The 16,107-nt window shown below is 37.7% G+C and overlaps 3 protein-coding genes and 1 non-coding gene across 5 annotated transcripts; 3 read left to right on the top strand and 1 right to left on the bottom strand.

The window, feature by feature from the left end:
- Positions 1-9: 9 nt before the first annotated feature.
- TRNAM-CAU (transfer RNA methionine (anticodon CAU)) lies at positions 10-98 on the bottom strand. The gene is given in 2 exon segments: positions 10-45; positions 61-98. It is a non-coding gene; the product is annotated as a tRNA-Met (tRNA).
- A 1,324-nt stretch (positions 99-1,422) lies between these two features.
- Positions 1,423-3,597, top strand: LOC110747167 (NAC domain-containing protein 14-like). Of its 2 annotated transcripts, none has more exons than XM_088248031.1 (7): positions 1,423-1,719; positions 1,827-2,113; positions 2,288-2,368; positions 2,469-2,669; positions 2,779-2,943; positions 3,043-3,128; positions 3,244-3,597. In XM_088248031.1, the coding sequence occupies exons 1-7, from the start codon at positions 1,554-1,556 to the stop codon at positions 3,329-3,331; spliced, it is 1,074 nt and encodes a 357-aa protein (XP_088104157.1). In that variant the 5' UTR covers positions 1,423-1,553; the 3' UTR covers positions 3,332-3,597. The 2 variants fall into 2 exon arrangements, with proteins under 2 accessions (XP_088104157.1, XP_088104156.1); XM_088248030.1 differs by having other exon boundaries at positions 1,425-1,719; positions 2,463-2,669.
- A 1,939-nt stretch (positions 3,598-5,536) lies between these two features.
- On the top strand, positions 5,537-8,362 carry LOC110764008 (uncharacterized). The gene is made up of 7 exons (XM_021966907.2): positions 5,537-5,862; positions 6,095-6,393; positions 6,684-6,815; positions 6,910-7,140; positions 7,229-7,327; positions 7,436-7,663; positions 7,762-8,362. Exons 1-7 carry the CDS (start codon positions 5,679-5,681, stop codon positions 7,918-7,920), a joined length of 1,332 nt encoding a protein of 443 aa, XP_021822599.2. The 5' UTR covers positions 5,537-5,678; the 3' UTR covers positions 7,921-8,362.
- A 281-nt stretch (positions 8,363-8,643) lies between these two features.
- LOC148296955 (uncharacterized) lies at positions 8,644-12,038 on the top strand. Its single transcript, XM_088248029.1, has 6 exons — positions 8,644-8,733; positions 8,826-9,119; positions 9,431-10,011; positions 10,122-10,331; positions 10,435-11,362; positions 11,479-12,038. Exons 2-5 carry the CDS (start codon positions 8,837-8,839, stop codon positions 10,618-10,620), a joined length of 1,260 nt encoding a protein of 419 aa, XP_088104155.1. The 5' UTR covers positions 8,644-8,733; positions 8,826-8,836; the 3' UTR covers positions 10,621-11,362; positions 11,479-12,038.
- The last annotated feature ends 4,069 nt before the right edge of the window (positions 12,039-16,107 follow it).

Here is a 16,107-nt window from a genome sequence, read left to right as displayed (position 1 = left end):
AACCTGAAATGGGGTGAGAGAGGCTCGAACTCTCGACCTCAGGATAACTCAACTTTAAGCTATGAGACCTACGCGCTAGCCAACTGCGCCACCACCCCTTGTTGTCTGTTGCATGATATTTTCAAATTTTATAACAAAGCCAAATACGGTGAAAGCGTTAGGCTTATGGGTTAAAGTACATGGAGAGGCTAGAATGAGGAGGTTGAGTGAGGAGCTTATTTGAGGAGCTAAAAAAAAACAAATGTGAATGATGGTACTTTATTTGGTCAGATAATTTGAAGAAGACTACCTGGTGAGGAAGTTCATGAAAGATTACTTGGGGAGAAAGTCTTAAAAGCCTATTGGACATCACCATTCTGAAATTCTGAAATATTTTTTATAAATAGAGAGAGAGAGAGAGAGAGAGAGAGAGAGAGAGAGAGGAAAAAGACGGATCCCTCACCCACAAACACACAATCACACAATCACATCAAAATCAAAATCATTATCAGTTGGCAGTGCCAAAATTCTTTTTAGTTTTTAACATTTTTGTTTATAGGATGGATGGAACAGAGCAGACTCCAAATTTGTACTTGAAATGCAAAAAACTGATCAAAGATGGATCAAGATTCAAGATGAGGATCAGCCAATCCCAATGGAATCTGGAAAAGGTGAGGAAACGGAGAGGACATTTCCATAGTCAAATGTTTGTTTTGTAGTTTCATGCTTTTCCACATTTCTGCCTATTTTGGTTGGTTAGGAAAATGTACTTTTTGCACTTTAAATGTATGTAAGCATGTGTATTTGTATTTAGAAGAATCTAGAAGTAAACAGTCTGGAACTGTGAAAACCCCATTTGTGTACTCTTGTTTCAGTGCAGCTAGAGTTAAGTTTGGTTAGGAGTGCTAACATCAAGTAGCCCATTTCTTAAAAAATAAAAATAAAAACTATCGATGCTAAATACGATTTTAATTTCTTTTCAAGCACTCTTATACCTTATTTTTTTTAATAACAAAGATGGCAGATTGATGCTACGTACGCGATTTTTATTTTTAATGTCTACGATATATGGCATTCATGTAAGGAAAAAAAATATGTCAAGAGTTAACTTGACGGTAAAACTAACAGAGGATCCAATGATGTAAGAAATCATAATAAGAGTTGTTTTTGATAATTTTTAAGAGATGGAGACCATGGTTGTAAATTGTAATTACCTCCTTAAATTGTAATTATTCTGTTTAAATTTTGACGTGGAATTCACTGTAGGAAAAGGACCTCTAACAGATTTTGATTCGATGGAGATTCCAAAATGTACACTATTCTTAGAGTTGAACTTCCAAGAGCGGTTGATGAAAAAACAAAAAGAAAAAAAAACGCGTGTCGAGTCAGCAACACTTGTTTAAGAAGTTCAGGACTTAATTCCTTGGAGAGATTGGGTGATCAAACAGCAGTGACAGTGTGACTGAGTTTGTCTATAAAATACAACTTCACTCTGCTGATGCCATTGCAGCTTCTTCTAGATTGCTTATTATATCTAGAGAGAGAGAGAGAGAGAGAGAGAGAGAGAGAGAGAGATGACAACAGGAGGGGTTCCAGTGCCACTAGGGTTCAGATTCCATCCCACCGAAGAGGAACTGGTGGACCATTACTTGAAGAACAAGAGACAGGACAGGGATTTTAACGTTAACCACATCATCCCCGAGATTGATAGCTGCAAGTACGACCCTTGGGATATACCTGGTAATAATCCCTTAAGCTATCTTGTTCTGTTTGTAGTTCTTGGTACTTCAAGACATGAATTGGGTTGGTTTCAAATTTTGATATTTTGCTTTGTGTTGCATTTGCAGGGCTCTTGTTCACAGAGCAAGACTCTCCATATCATGATATGGAGTGGTTCTTCTTCAGCCGAAGGGATTACAAGTACATCAACAGCAATCGCTCCAACAGGGCCACACCGCATGGCTCCTGGAAAATCACTGGCAAGGAACGTATGATCAGGGCTCGAGGGTCCAATGCTGTCATTGGGACAAAGAGGACCATGACCTTCTATGAACGTGGTGTGCTGAAATCGAAGAAGACCAACTGGGTCATGCACGAGTATAGTGAAGCCAGTCCTGATCCTAAGCTGGCCGAGGTCATTCTCTTTCATCCATGCTTGATTATTTATGGGTTGGGTTCCTTTTCATTATTTGCAAAGTTTGTTATGTATTTTGTGCTTTGCTCAAATAAGAATTGCAACTGCTGGTAGTTGCTAGCTTAATGTAGGAATGTACTTTTGATTTTGATATGGGGTCTCCAACTTATGCAGAGGGATTTTGTTCTCTATCGATTGAAGAAAAACCCAGATAAGGATACTTCAGTCTTTGCTGCAGCTGATGTGACTCCAGAGGTGGCAATGAGCATGCTCTTTTCTTTTGAACATTTTTCTTATGAAACACAAGAATTTTGTGGATCTTAATGCTTCACTGTTTCTTGCTTTTTAGTCACAGGATCACAGCCCCTCCGCACTGCAATCACCAGCGTGCATAGAGCAGGGAGATGTTCTGCAATCACCATTTGGAGATATTTCAACCTCTGATTTCGAAAATGAGGTCACGCAGCAGTCACCAACATACAGGAATCTAAAAGATTTAATGTATATTGATGACTCTGATTTTGGAAATCAAACTGCAAATAATATGGTTCTTGAGGTGAGCCCAAACATATATACTTCTTGGCATTTATGATACTAACTTCTTAGTATGGAGTACAAGAAGTATACATTAACTTACGCTTGCTTGTCTGTGATTCTTAATCCAGCAGCCATGTATTCAGCAGGCACAGGATTACCACTCTTTCACACTGCCGTCACCAATATACAGCGAACTGGGAAGCGTCGTCCCTCATGTTGATGTCTATAATAATGAATGGCAATCTACATATGCTAATTTTGAAAATCAAACTACAAATGAAAGGATTTCGGAGGTAGAATGAGCATACTCTTTTGAACATTTTGTTATATAAACTTCTTATTATGGATTTATCCAAACTTAACCGCTTACTTGTTTATAATTCTTAATATAGGAATGTCCTCAGCCAAAAGAGAATCTGAGATCAATCTTATCTGCATCTCAGCTAGCGGATTACACATCGCAGCTGCTAATGAACACGTAAGTGGGAAATGTTTTGCATGACTATAACTACATTGAATGCGTTGAGTTTTAATCCCAGAAAGTTCTTGAATAAAGTTATTGTTAACTAGAATTATTACTTCCATGAAAACAGAGAAGAATGTCAAATGAGGCCTTGTGAAATAGGCATAGAAGGGGCAGCTGGGATGAATTGGGAGGACTCATTCTTTCATTTTCCCTGAAGCTGTAGATCGAAGTCCTCTAGCCTTAGAGCAATGCTTTTGTTCTGCAGTTGCTATTCTGGAATTGGCGCATTGTAAGAGCTGCTCTACATGACTGCTGGAATCTCAGTCTATGCATATGTATTAGTATTAAAACAAATGTTGTATCCATTTTTCTTTCCAACACTGTCCTTGTGAGTATTGTATTGTGTATGCCACAATGTTCCTTATATTTGTACCCACAATGTTCTCTTCTTATTTTGGCAATCCTTAACTTCAATCCCAAATGGTGCATGAAAATCTTCACTCATTTTCCTTTGGGTTTTAACAAGAAAACTTCAAATATATAACCTTTGGATTACAAGACAATGATAGATAAGACAATAAGATGATCTAGGTTCCTTCTCTTCCTATTGTACTGTTCTTTTTTCTTTTTTTGGTTGGAAACTAAACCCATCAGTGCGTAATGTGCATTACTTCAAACAAGGATCATATATAAGCACAGAACAAGGGCCCAAACCACAAAAAGAAATGGAAGGGTGCCCATCCGTAGAATTCTATAGTGAGGGCCATATCTAAGGTCCTTAGATGAGGCCTTATCTTTTAATCGTTGGATCAAATTGGTTTATTTGATATAACAATTAAGAGATAGACAATTTGATCCAATAGTTAAGGGATTGGGCCTCATCTAAAGGCCTTAGATAAGGCCCTTACTATAGAATGACTCGTGCCCATCCAACAACAATAAGAATTCTATAGTGAGGGCCTTATATATGGCCCTTAGGTGAGACTCTATATCTTAACTGTTGGATCAAATTGATTAGCCATTTGATCAAATTAGTTAGCCTGATCGAACGGTTAAGAGATATGACCTCACATAAGAACCATATATAAGGCCCTCACTAGAATCCCAGCCACAAAGCAAAAGAAACATAAGCCAAATAAGCGTTATATGTGGGCTCTAATTGGGTCCTTGGTATCCTATTGTCCTGGATAAAAGGCCCACAACCCATCTCAAAATCTTGGCTTGGTAGTTGGTGAATCATTCTATAGTGAGGGCCTTATATATGGCTCTTAAGTGAGGTTTTATCTCTTAACCGTTGGATTAGGCTAACTAATTTGATCCAACAGTTAAGAGATATAGCCTCACTTAAGGGCCATATATAAGTTTCTCACTGTAGAATTCTTGGAGAGCTGGTACCTACATAAACATATATAAGATTCTAGATCCTTCCAAGGGTTGCGCTCCATCCTTTTTAGTGGTCCAAATGGTTTGAATAAGAGCTGCATTACCATTGAAAATTGGTGCATAAGGAAAAAAAGTAAGGCTTCATAGACACGGTTTGATTATATTTTCAACCGTCTTTAATAGAGTGATTGCGATGTAATTAATAATGTGTATAATGGTGCGGAATCACCCATTTATAAAATTACACATTTGCGGTGAAATTCATCGTAACTTTTGGATGTCACCAATTATTAAACGTTAGAGAATATGATTTACTAGAAGAGGTACAATGGCAATTGGCTAGTGGGGAACATATAACAGAAAGAATAAAAAAACGAATGTGAATGATGGTACTTTTGGTGAAGAGAATCGAAGGTGGGGTCGAAGAAGACTACTTGGTGAACAAGTTCATGGAAAACTACTTGGGGCCAAAGTTTCAAAAGCCTATTGGATATCACCATTTCTCCAATCACAAACTCATAAATATTTTTTTTAAATTATCTAAATACCCTAAAGAATCACATATTAAAATCAAAACCATTATCAGTTGGCAGTGCCAAGATTGTTTAAATCTTTCTTGTTTGTTTAATTTTTTTTTTTTTTGGGGTTTTTGTCGATAGAAGAATCTAGAATTAAAGTAGGGGTCTTTGTATTTAGAAGAATCTGGAATTGTATGAAGGTTTTTGGGTGAACCTTAGAATACTCCATTTTGTTTACTGCAAAATGTAATTGCCCTTTAAATTTATTCTTCAAATATTGTCCACGTGTAACAATGTAGACAATACTATTCTTACTTTGTTTGTTCTTCGATGTGGAATTCAATGTAGGAAAAGGACATGTAACTTACTCAAGAACAGAAATGTGAAGTATTCAAAAAGCTAAACTTCCGAGAGGGGTTGTTGATGAAAAACACCCAAAAAAGAAAAAGAAAAAAAAGGGTGCCATGTCAGCAAAAACTTGTTTAGTAAGTTGAGGACTTATAAATTCCCTGGGAGGGATTGGGGATCAAACAGCGGTGAGAGTGTGAGTGAGTTTGTTTATTAAATACAACTTCACTCTGCTGATGCCATTGCAGCTTCTTCTCGCTTGCTTAGACAGAGAGAGGGAGAGAGAGAAGGAGAGAGGGAGAGCGAGAGAGAGATGGGCAGCAAGTGCAACAGAAAAACAACAGGAGGGGTTTCAGTGCCTGTAGGGTTCAGATTCCATCCCACTGAAGAGGAACTGGTGCACTACTTGAGGAAGAAGAAACAGGATAAAGATTTTAAAGTTAACCACATCATCCCTGAAATTGCTTTCTGCAAGCACGAGCCTTGGGATTTACCTGGTAATAATCCCTTAATCTATCTCAGTCTTAGTTTCTTAACTACCAATTTCTCATTAATGATGCATGGTTTTGTATATACAATCAATCTTGTTCTGTTTCAATAATTGAAGAACTGGGTTGGTTTCAATTGTTATGTAAATACAAAAACGCAAGGAAAAAAGTAATCTTGTTCTGTTTTTAGTTCTTGGGTTGGTTTCAAATTTTGATATTTTGCTTTGTGTTGCATTTGCAGGGCTCTTGTTCACAGAGCCAGACTCTCCATATCATGATATGGAGTGGTTCTTCTTCAGCCTAAGGGATTACAAATACATGAACAGCAATCGCTCCAACAGGGCCACGCGGAAAGGCCACTGGAAAATCACAGGCAAGGAACGTGTGATCAGGGCTCGAGGGTCCAAAGTTGTCATTGGGAGGAAGAGGACCTTGACCTTCTATGAAGGTCGTGTGCCTAAATCGAAGAAGACCAACTGGGTCATGCACGAGTATTATCTCATTGAAGATGAAGCTAATTCTAATCCTAAGCTGGCACAGGTCATTCTCTCTCGTCCATGCTTGATTATTTATGGGTTCCTTTTGATTATTTACAAAGTTTGTTACTTTGTGCTGTGTTTGGATTCTGCAGCATCAAGTTTTGTCTATTGGATTAGTGTTTCATGTTTAATATAGTGGTGGAGTTTTAAATGCACAAACAGGTTCTGTTTGGTTGTGCTGTGTAATGCTTTTGATGTGTGTGATCTTACAAGAATTGCAATTGCTGGTTGTTCATAGCTTAATGTAGGAAGGTATTTTTGATTTTGATATGGCGTCTCCAACTTATGCAGAGGGATTTTGTTCTCTGTCGCTTGAAGAAAAAACCAGATAAGAAGGATACTTCAATCTGTGCTGAGGGTGAACCTAGCAACTGCAATTTGTCTAATTGTGAAGATCAAGTTGCAGCTGTTGTGACTCCAGAGGTGAGAATGAGCATGCTCTATACTTTAAACATTTTTGTTAAGGAACACAAGAAGTTTGTCGCAACTTAATGCATCACTCTTTCATGCGCTTTAGTCACAGGATCACAGCCCCTCCACACTGCAATCACCTGCAAGCATAGAGCTGGGAGATGTTCTGCAAGCCAATGGCATTAATGAAGATTGTAATGAAATGCAATCTCCATTTGGAGATAATGAGTATCATGTTACTGATAACAATGATATTTCAACCTGTGATGAAGGTGAACCGCATGGTTTCACCATGTCTGATTTTGAAAATGAAGTCGCAGATGATATGTCACGAGAGGTGAGAATAAACTTGCTTTTTGAATATTTCTGATATGAACTTAATATCGGGCTAAAAATTGACCTGACCTACATGTTTCTTAATCCAGCTATATGCTCAGCAAGAAAGAAACTTGGATCCAACATATACAGAACTGGAAGGTTTTATGTATATTGATGCCTCTGATTTTGAAAATCAAGCTGGAGAGGTGAGAATAAACATATGCTTTTTGAGCATTTCTGATACCAACTTCCTAATATGGAGCACAAGAAGTATTCATTAACTTACGCTAGCTTGTTTTTTATTCTTAATCCAGCAGCCATGTGCTCAGCCAGAAAAAAACCTGGATCCACGCTTTCATCCACCTCAGCCACATGATTACTGCTCCTCCACACTGCAGTCACCAATATACACCGAACTGGGAAGTGTCCCACATGCCAATGTCTATAATGATCAATGGCAATCTGCATATGATGGCAATGGACAAGTTAGAAACACCATTGCTAATTTTGAAAATCAAACTACATATGAAAGGATTTCAGAGGTGAGAATGAGCATACTCTTTTAACGTTTTATTATATGAACTTCTTATATGGAGATATCCAAACTTAACCGGTTGCTTGTTTATGATTCTTAATACAGGAATGTCCTCAACAAGAAGAGAATCTGGAATTAATCTTTCATGCACCTCAGCTACAGGATTACACACTGCAGCCACTAATGAACAGAGAAGTGGGAGATGTTTTGCATGACAATAACTATATTGAATGCAACGAGCTTCAATCTCCAGTTTGGAGTTGATGACTCTTTTCCCACAAAGTTCTTGAATAAAGTTATTGCTAACTAGGATTATTACTACTATGAGGAAACAGAAGAATGTCAAAAGAGGCCTTGTGAAATAGGCATAGAAGGGGCAGCTGGGATGAATTGGAAGGGTTCATTCTTTCATTTTCCCGGAAGCATCTCCCTGAAGCCGTAGATCTAGCTTTATAGCAACCAAGTTGTAGTTCTAGCCTTATAGCAATGCTTTTGTTCCGCAGTTGCTATTCTGGAAGTGGTGCATTGTAGTAGCTGCTACATGACTGCTGGAATCTCAGTCTATGTATTAGACTAGTATTACACCCATCTACCACCAAATGTTGTATCCATTTTTCTTTTCAATTGTATTTTTGTGAGTATTGTGTTGCGTATCCCAACCTTTTTATTGTGGAATGGAATTTCGCTTATTACTTTCTCTTCTTTATATTTGTAGTACATGCCAGCACTGAAGCAGGCTAAATTGCATCTGCTCATAGCTGACTAAATTACATCTGTTTCACCCAACAAATAAAAAAAGAATATATTCAATTTCTAAAGTATATTATTTTCCCCACAAATCGATGATAAAGAATCCTAAAAGCTGAACTTACGAGAGGGGTTTTTGGTTGCTGTTTTCAAAAGGACAAAAAAGAAAAAGATGAAAAAATGCATGATGATAGGAAGTGGGTGGGATCCACACATATGACTCATCAAGCCATGTATGTCCAGGAAGAGACCTTGGTTGGAAAAGCCCAGGACTTTTGGGATGAAACACAAGTCAAAAACCACAGTGACAGTGCTGTGGCTCGTGGGTTGGTGAGTTTGTATATAAATACAACTTCACTGCTCTGCTGCATCTTCTCTGAAGCCAAAACATTTGATAATCTGATTCCAATTTTCCAAAACAGTTGCAGGAGGGATGAGAAGCACAACAACAGAAGAGTGGTTGCTTCCCTTGCTGCGTGGATTCAGATTCCATCCCACTGAGGAGGAAATGGTGAGCCTTTTGAGGAAGAAGATGGAGGGCCAGAGCTCCCAAGCCATGCCTGAAATCGACTACAAGCCTTGGAATTTACCTGATAATGAATCTGTCTCACTTTTTCTTCGCTTCTTGAAGCAGATGATGCAGGGTAAGGCCTCCCAAGCCTGCCACATCATCCCTGAAATTGATGTCTGCAAGTACGAGCCTTCGGATTTAGCTGGTAAATCCATTAATCTGCCTCACTTTTGCTTCACTACCCATTTTCTCATTTCCAAGATATGATTTTCATGCATGCATAATCTTGATCAATTGTTCTTTTGAAGTGTTGAACTGTTGTTATGTACTTGGGACTTACCTGACATAATCCATTTATCTATCTCAATTTCTCTTGACTACCCATTTCTCATTTCCAATTTAAAATTTCTATGTGTACATAATTTTGTTCAGTAATTTAGTTGAATTCTGTTATTCATTACTTCAAGACTTGAATTGGGTTGGTTTCAATATCTTGTTTTGTGTTGCGTTTTGCAGAGCTCTTGTTCCCAGACTCTCCATATCAACCTAGGATGTGGTTTTCCTTCAGCCGACCTCATTACAAATCCATCAACAGTCTTCGTTACAACAGGGCCACAAAGAAGGGATTCTGGAAAATCACAGGCAAGCCACGAGAAATCAAGTCTCAACAACTCTCCAAATCGGTCACTTGCAAAAAGAGGACCTTGACATTCCATGAAGGTCGTGTGTCTAAGTCGACGAAGACCGACTGGGTCATGCAGGAGTATTATCTCACTAAAACTGAATCGGGTTCTATTCCCAATCAGCTGAGTGACTTTGTTCTCTGCCGCATGAAGAATAAGTCAGCTCATTATGAGTCTGATAATAAGAAGCTGAAGGATGCTTCAATCTGTGATGAATCAGCTGATCCTGGTATTGGTGGCTACATGGCCTCAAATTCTGAAGCTGATCAAGCTCCTGCAAATAATATGATTCCGGAGGCCGACAGACATCTGGCAGACAAAGATCTAGAACATGATCTGCCTGGAAGTGGCAATCATGATGCTGGTGAACCTGGTGGCTGTGTTTCATCTGATTGTGATGATATGATTCAAGAGGTGAGAATGAAACTAATTTTTGAACATTTCTGATGTAAAATTGTTAGTAGGGAGCACAATAAGTATTTCAAAACTTAACGCTTGCTTGTTTGTGATTCTTAATCTGACAGCTTAGTGCTCAGCCAGGAGAATATCTGGATTTACCTTTTCCTCCACCTGAGCCACCTGAGCCGGGAAATGCTTCTGTGCCATCTCCAATTGGGAATAATGATTCTTCTCTTCCAAATAAGAATAATATTACAACCAATTATGACAGTAAACCAGTTAGCAACACCGCCTCTAATTTCGAGAATCAAACTAAAGATGAAGGGACTTCAGAGGTGAGAATGAACATGCTCTTTGAAATTTTCATATATGAACTTTTTAATATAGAGCACAAGAAGAACAACGAAACTTAACGCTTTCTTTTGATTCTTAATCCAGGTTTATTCTCAACCAGAAGAAGATCCGGAATCATTCTTACAACTTAAGCTAGATGATTACACATGGCTTTCAAGAATATTGCAGCCAGAACCGGGAAATCTTCTGCATGCCAATAACTCTATTGGATGCAATGAGTTGCAATCTCCATATCCAGAGACTGCAGCTCTTTTCCCACAATCTTCTTGAATAACAAAAACATCATCATATACTCTTTTCAATGACTCCAGCCTACCAAAGTCATTGGGAAGGGTTTATGATGGGGATGGTGGAGTACAACAGTGAGACAAACACTGAAGTACTTCATGGAAAATATATTCTGCATTAGCTATTGGAAAAACACTCCAATATGGTTAATGAACCACAACATTTTATTTATGGGAGAATATCAAAAGAGTATAAACCATGAGCCCTTGTAAGAATGTGTCTCCAACTCACATTATTACAGACAGTGATATTCTCCTACAAATAATTCGAAGATTTTTCTAATAACTTCTTCGTAGTTTTGGACATTTATGCCCAAGACAAACGACACAAGTTACTAGTCTGTGACACACAGCAATGGTTTTGGGCAATTTGTCAAAAATCGTTTATGCGTGTGTAACTTGTTGGTACAAAGAAAGACCAGCAAATGCAAATGGTTGAAATGCCATCCAGAACTCTCTACCCTTCTCCGAATGCAACGAGTCCAGACAAAGTAAAGACGTCTTTTCTCAGAAGCAGTTTTTTTGGAGACGTCACTTCCTCTTCCTCTTATCAGCACAAACTAGAGATATTTCTCAGATCAGTAGTCTTCTTCAACTAGTATATCTATCCTACAAATTGAAGAACACGCAACCTCCATATCAACCAATATCCATTCATGTCTTCACTGCACCCATGGGAGATGCTCCGAGAAGAATCCGACTGCAGAGTGGCATCACAAGACAAGGTGAGAGAGAATCAAGCTGAAAGAATGAAACGTTTCTGACTTTATCACAGCAATTAAATGACATCTGTTCTAATGAAGCTTTGACTTTGAGGAGGCTAATTGATTTCTGTTTGCAGGTCAGGGAAGCTGCAGCTCCTTGTATTGCTGTTCATACTGTTTTAAGCAGCATGGAATGGGCAGCCGGCAGAAAATTGAAGGATTCCTTTTTTTTTCCTGGAAGCATCTCCTTCAAGCCATAAACCAACTCCCCACATGGTGCAATATTTCCACACCAAGTTCTAGTTCTATAGCCTTACAGGCTTGCTTTTGTTCCAGTCACTATCAATCATTATAGAAGTGGCACTATACAGGAGCTTCTGCTACATGGCTGCTGGAGTCTCAGTTTATCTATTAGTTTAACCAGACACTAGTGTGATGTTATGGTTATTGAAATAGAAGCTTTGAGCTCCGTCCTTAATGGAGTAGTAGTTACTAGTTACCGTTGTTTTGAAAATGTACGATTATTTTTGTATCTTGAAGGACTTAAACCTATCAATGACCTATATCAGTCTGAAACATCCCACCCTTTACCACCAAAAATTGTATCCTTGTAAATATTGCTTTTGTTATTATATCCTTGTGAATGTTGTTTATTTCCAACATTTCAACGATGAATGGAATATTGTGTATTATTTCCTCTCTTTATTTTCGGTCTCACAATGTCTACCTGCTATTGCTCAGTGCAAATATTTTCCTCTTTTCTGGTAATGTAGAACAAATGAATCAGCATCTTCCACCCGAGGACAAAATAACTATGTACTCATCCTCTCTCTCTCCCTTCTGAATTTGAATTCCCTTCTTATTTCGGCTATCCTCAACTTCAGTTCCAAATGGTCCATAGGAAATCTAAGGATTCACTCATTTTCTTTTGGATTTGAGCAATAAAACTCCAAAATATGTTGTAACCTTTGGATTCATAATTGACCACTTGAATTAGAAGCCAATGATAGATAAGAGTAAGACAATAAGATGATCTAGCTTCCTTCTCTTGCTAGAGTAAGACACATGCTTGATGCATAGCATAGCAGCACATAGTAAGTGTGAATGCTTCTAGTGTATTTGTAAGATAAATATATTCTCTTAATGGAGCTTTGAATTTGATCCAAATATTAGAGTCTAGGAATGTGCCCTGCTTTGATTAGAGTCTAGGAATGTGTATTAAACTAAATTTCTAGGATTTTTATTAGAATATTTAATACTAATTATTCACTAAAGAAATAATAATTTAAACATAATCACTAATGAAAGTATTTAAAAAAGGCTAACATATTATTTAATGAATGAAAAAGAAAATTTTAAAAAAGGATATTTTAAGAGTCCAGCCACTTTCAAGAGTATCGCTGCACGGCTGTACTCTTTAAATAGAATTTTAAACGTATAGCCGCACGGCTATACTGTTTAATATTTATTTATTTAGTGAATAATTAAATATCTTACCCATTTCATAAATTACTTAATGAATAGTAATTAATTATTATTATTTTTTTGGACTTTGTTTTAAATTTTTGTTTTCACAAAATTAGTTTGGGTAAATCCAAGTCTCGAACCAAAAATCCTAGCTTCCGAAATTTTTCCCAAACCTTTCTTAAGCCTCGAACCCTAACCATAAGCCTACTAAGGAGTAGATACTTTCTATTATTTTCCAATGTGGGACTCAAGTTCATGTATTTCAATCAAACTCCAACAAGCAGTTGATATTATCGAATCACGTTGTGACTTGGATTTAAATTTCGAGGCTAAAATCCATTTTTGGGAATACTAAAATATTTTGGGTACTAAAACTAAATTTCTAGGATTTTTACTAAAATATTTAATGCTAATTAATCACTAAAGAAATAATAATTAAAACGTAATCACTAATGAAAGTATTTAAACAAGGCTAAGATATTATTTAATGAATAAAAAAGAATATTTTAAAAATGATATTTTGAATAGAATATTTTAAAAGTATAGCCGCCCGGCTATACCCTTTGAATAGCATAATCTTGATTTCTCTTTTTTAATTAATATTTACTTACTGAATAATTAGTATTTAAATATTTTATTAAATAAAAATAATAATTACCATTTATTAAGTTAATTAAAGTATTTAATTATTCACTAAAGAAATAATAATTAAATAAGTCTAAGATTTTGCTCGCAAGTTTGAAGGACTGGAGCATTTTAAGAATGATGAACACCCACAGTTTTCTTTGATCCAGGCAGGAAAAAAAGATGAAGAAAGAATAATTTATTTCCTGGATCTTATTATTAGTATCACACCTTTTATTTATTTTAATACATGCACAAATAGAAATTATAACAGTATAGCCGATCAGCTTTAAGTACAATATTTTAGCATTATAGCCGCAAGGCTCTACTCTATAAATAGAAATTATAAACGTACAGCCGCACGGCCATACTGTGTAATTATATTCGAATATTTTAACAGTATAGCCGAACGGCTATACGCTTTAAATATGTTCAAACGAACACGAAGCTTGCACTCGCAGGGGACGGAACTTTCTCTCGCAGTCATTGCTTCGTCCTCCGGGTTCGACACCGGAAAAAGACCCAACCCTCCTAGGCGCTCGCCTAGCTACTACCTAGCCGCCTAGCCACCGCCTAGCCACCGCCCAGCCGCCTAGGGCCCGCCTAGCCACCGCCTAGTTGCCTAGCGCCACCCTAGCCGCCTAGCCGCCCGCCCAGGCCGAATTTTCAAACACGGCCATTGATTGAAAGTCTGAAACCCGAAATTGAAAAAATGTAGCTGCAAATTTGAGCTTGAGATTGGGAAGCCGAAGTAGTGAAGCACAAGTCAGGTCCGTAGAAGAAATGATTCTGAAGTTTAAACATTATTGTGAATGGCATGCGTTTAGCTTCTCTTGCTATGCTTATTCTTTAATATGCAAATTCTATCTCACCTGCCTCTTTTATTGTTTTGTGTGCTGTGTTGGTGGTAACCTGAAGCACTGTGGAAAATGCCTTCAGTTGTCATCTCCAATGCCTAGATAAGCCCCATAAGGAAAAGAAACACATTGAAGTATCTGGCACAAGACAAATACCAATTAAAACCGTTCCGACAAGTCTTGATGATGTTCCTTCCCAAAGGGATGCATATGGGAATAAGTCTAGTGGCAAGAAAGTAGGCTCATCTTCAAATGCTAATGCTGGAGCATTGGTTGATGATAATAATGTTGGAGGGAGGTTAGTTTCTCAATTGGTGATGAATTCCGCTGTAATTACTGCTGATTTTGTAAGACAAAAATCAACATCAGCAGCAGCATCATTTGAAAGAAAAAGCAGCTCTGAATGTGATGGTACAATATTTGAGCTTTAAATACAAAACTTGTTGTTTGAAGTTTTGGGGATGATTTGGCTGTCAACTAATCTTATTTTACTTTTCATGTTTGGAATTGATTCCAGCTATTTTCAGAAGAAAAAATCAGTGACATGTTTTGCCCAGTGACAACACAGCCTGTGGCAGCGGCTTCTATAGCTTCAGGACAAAGAAGAAATTCTTCAGTTGGGAGGCAAAAATAATCAACCAGAACAAGAATCTCCTCTGTTACTAGGTCTATCCTTATCAGAAAACCATTTAACTGCAGGATGTGCAACCAATATCTGCTTCAGTGCATTTCCCTTCTTGAACTCTGTCATTGAAACCAGAGAATTTATCCGAGATGCAGCACTCCGATCTTCCTCGAGCCATTTATCCTCAGTATTGAGACACAAGCTTATGGATGATAGTATTGCAAGCCGAGCAAGAGCTTTCAATGAAAGGAGTAGTTTTCATGGAAATGCAACCTCTGTTGTACAGTGGCGCCGCGCGGCTATACGCTATAAATAGAAATTTTACAAGTATAGCCGCACGGCTGTACTCTATAAATAGAAATTATATACGTATAGCCGCCTGGCTATACTATTTAAATACAATATTAGGAGTCAGAGCAACAAGTCCAAGCATGGAAATGAAACCTCTGTTGACACGGGAAATAGTGGTAGTACTGGGGGTATGTCCACATGAAAGCACAGCTGATACTCATCAAGCTGTTAATCTCTCCTCAGTTGATTTCAATTGAGTTTGGTGAACCCATTCCTCTATTATTATTTCGGATGTATCATAAATTGTTGCTTAATTGTTGCATGTGCTTGTGTTTCATGTAGGTTTTTGAGCTGACCTCAACACAAGGACCGGAGGTGGGTCTTTATTTATTCAGAAAGGTGTCGCACCATAGAAAAGCAAAACTTTGTGTCTCCTCCTCCAGTTGCTATTCTACCTGCCGGAATAGGGAATGATCTGGCTAGAGTTTTCTACTAACTTCTGCTTGATGATGTCAGGTTTGTAGATAATTAATGCTGTAAAATGAGAGAGGCAAGTGCATAGGGTTGCAAGACTAAGAAAGAAACTGAGTTTGTATAGTGCAGCGGCCAACGGCTTTATTTTTAAGCCATCAATATAGTTCTTAAGTCTCTTGAAGAATCGTTCAGCTTTGTAAATTTCCAAGCTCCCTACCAAAGCATCACATCTTTCTCAGTGTATTAAAAACACTTCCAATAACAGTTTTTACTGTCCTGGCGGAAGTGGCCCTAATAGACATTATCTAATAATGAAAACAAAGGCATCTGTAGAAGATTTGTTTGACGTGCAAAACAAAAACGATGTAATGTTAAGTATCCTAGTAAGAGGATATCAGAATTTCACATTTTTGATGTCTTGCACATGA

Source organism: Prunus avium, chromosome 2 (assembly GCF_965620075.1).
Source record: "Prunus avium chromosome 2, drPruAviu1.hap1.1, whole genome shotgun sequence".
Taxonomy (NCBI): domain Eukaryota; kingdom Viridiplantae; phylum Streptophyta; class Magnoliopsida; order Rosales; family Rosaceae; genus Prunus; species Prunus avium.
The sequence above is the reverse complement of the archived record's forward strand: the minus strand, read 5'-3'. Positions and strand labels throughout refer to the sequence as shown.

Excerpts from the sequence above, each read along its gene's own strand:
- LOC110747167 (XM_088248030.1), top strand. The coding sequence starts at position 1,554 with ATGACAACAGGAGGGGTTCCAGTGCCACTAGGGTTCAGATTCCATCCC. Across the intron at positions 2,114-2,287 it reads CTGATCCTAAGCTGGCCGAG|AGGGATTTTGTTCTCTATCG; the intron begins GTCATTCTCTTT and ends CAACTTATGCAG. Across the intron at positions 2,670-2,778 it reads CAAATAATATGGTTCTTGAG|CAGCCATGTATTCAGCAGGC; the intron begins GTGAGCCCAAAC and ends TTCTTAATCCAG.
- LOC148296955 (XM_088248029.1), top strand. The coding sequence starts at position 8,837 with ATGAGAAGCACAACAACAGAAGAGTGGTTGCTTCCCTTGCTGCGTGGA. Across the intron at positions 9,120-9,430 it reads CGAGCCTTCGGATTTAGCTG|AGCTCTTGTTCCCAGACTCT; the intron begins GTAAATCCATTA and ends TGCGTTTTGCAG. Across the intron at positions 10,332-10,434 it reads AAGATGAAGGGACTTCAGAG|GTTTATTCTCAACCAGAAGA; the intron begins GTGAGAATGAAC and ends TTCTTAATCCAG.
- LOC110764008 (XM_021966907.2), top strand. The coding sequence starts at position 5,679 with ATGGGCAGCAAGTGCAACAGAAAAACAACAGGAGGGGTTTCAGTGCCT. Across the intron at positions 6,816-6,909 it reads CAGCTGTTGTGACTCCAGAG|TCACAGGATCACAGCCCCTC; the intron begins GTGAGAATGAGC and ends CATGCGCTTTAG. Across the intron at positions 7,141-7,228 it reads CAGATGATATGTCACGAGAG|CTATATGCTCAGCAAGAAAG; the intron begins GTGAGAATAAAC and ends TTCTTAATCCAG.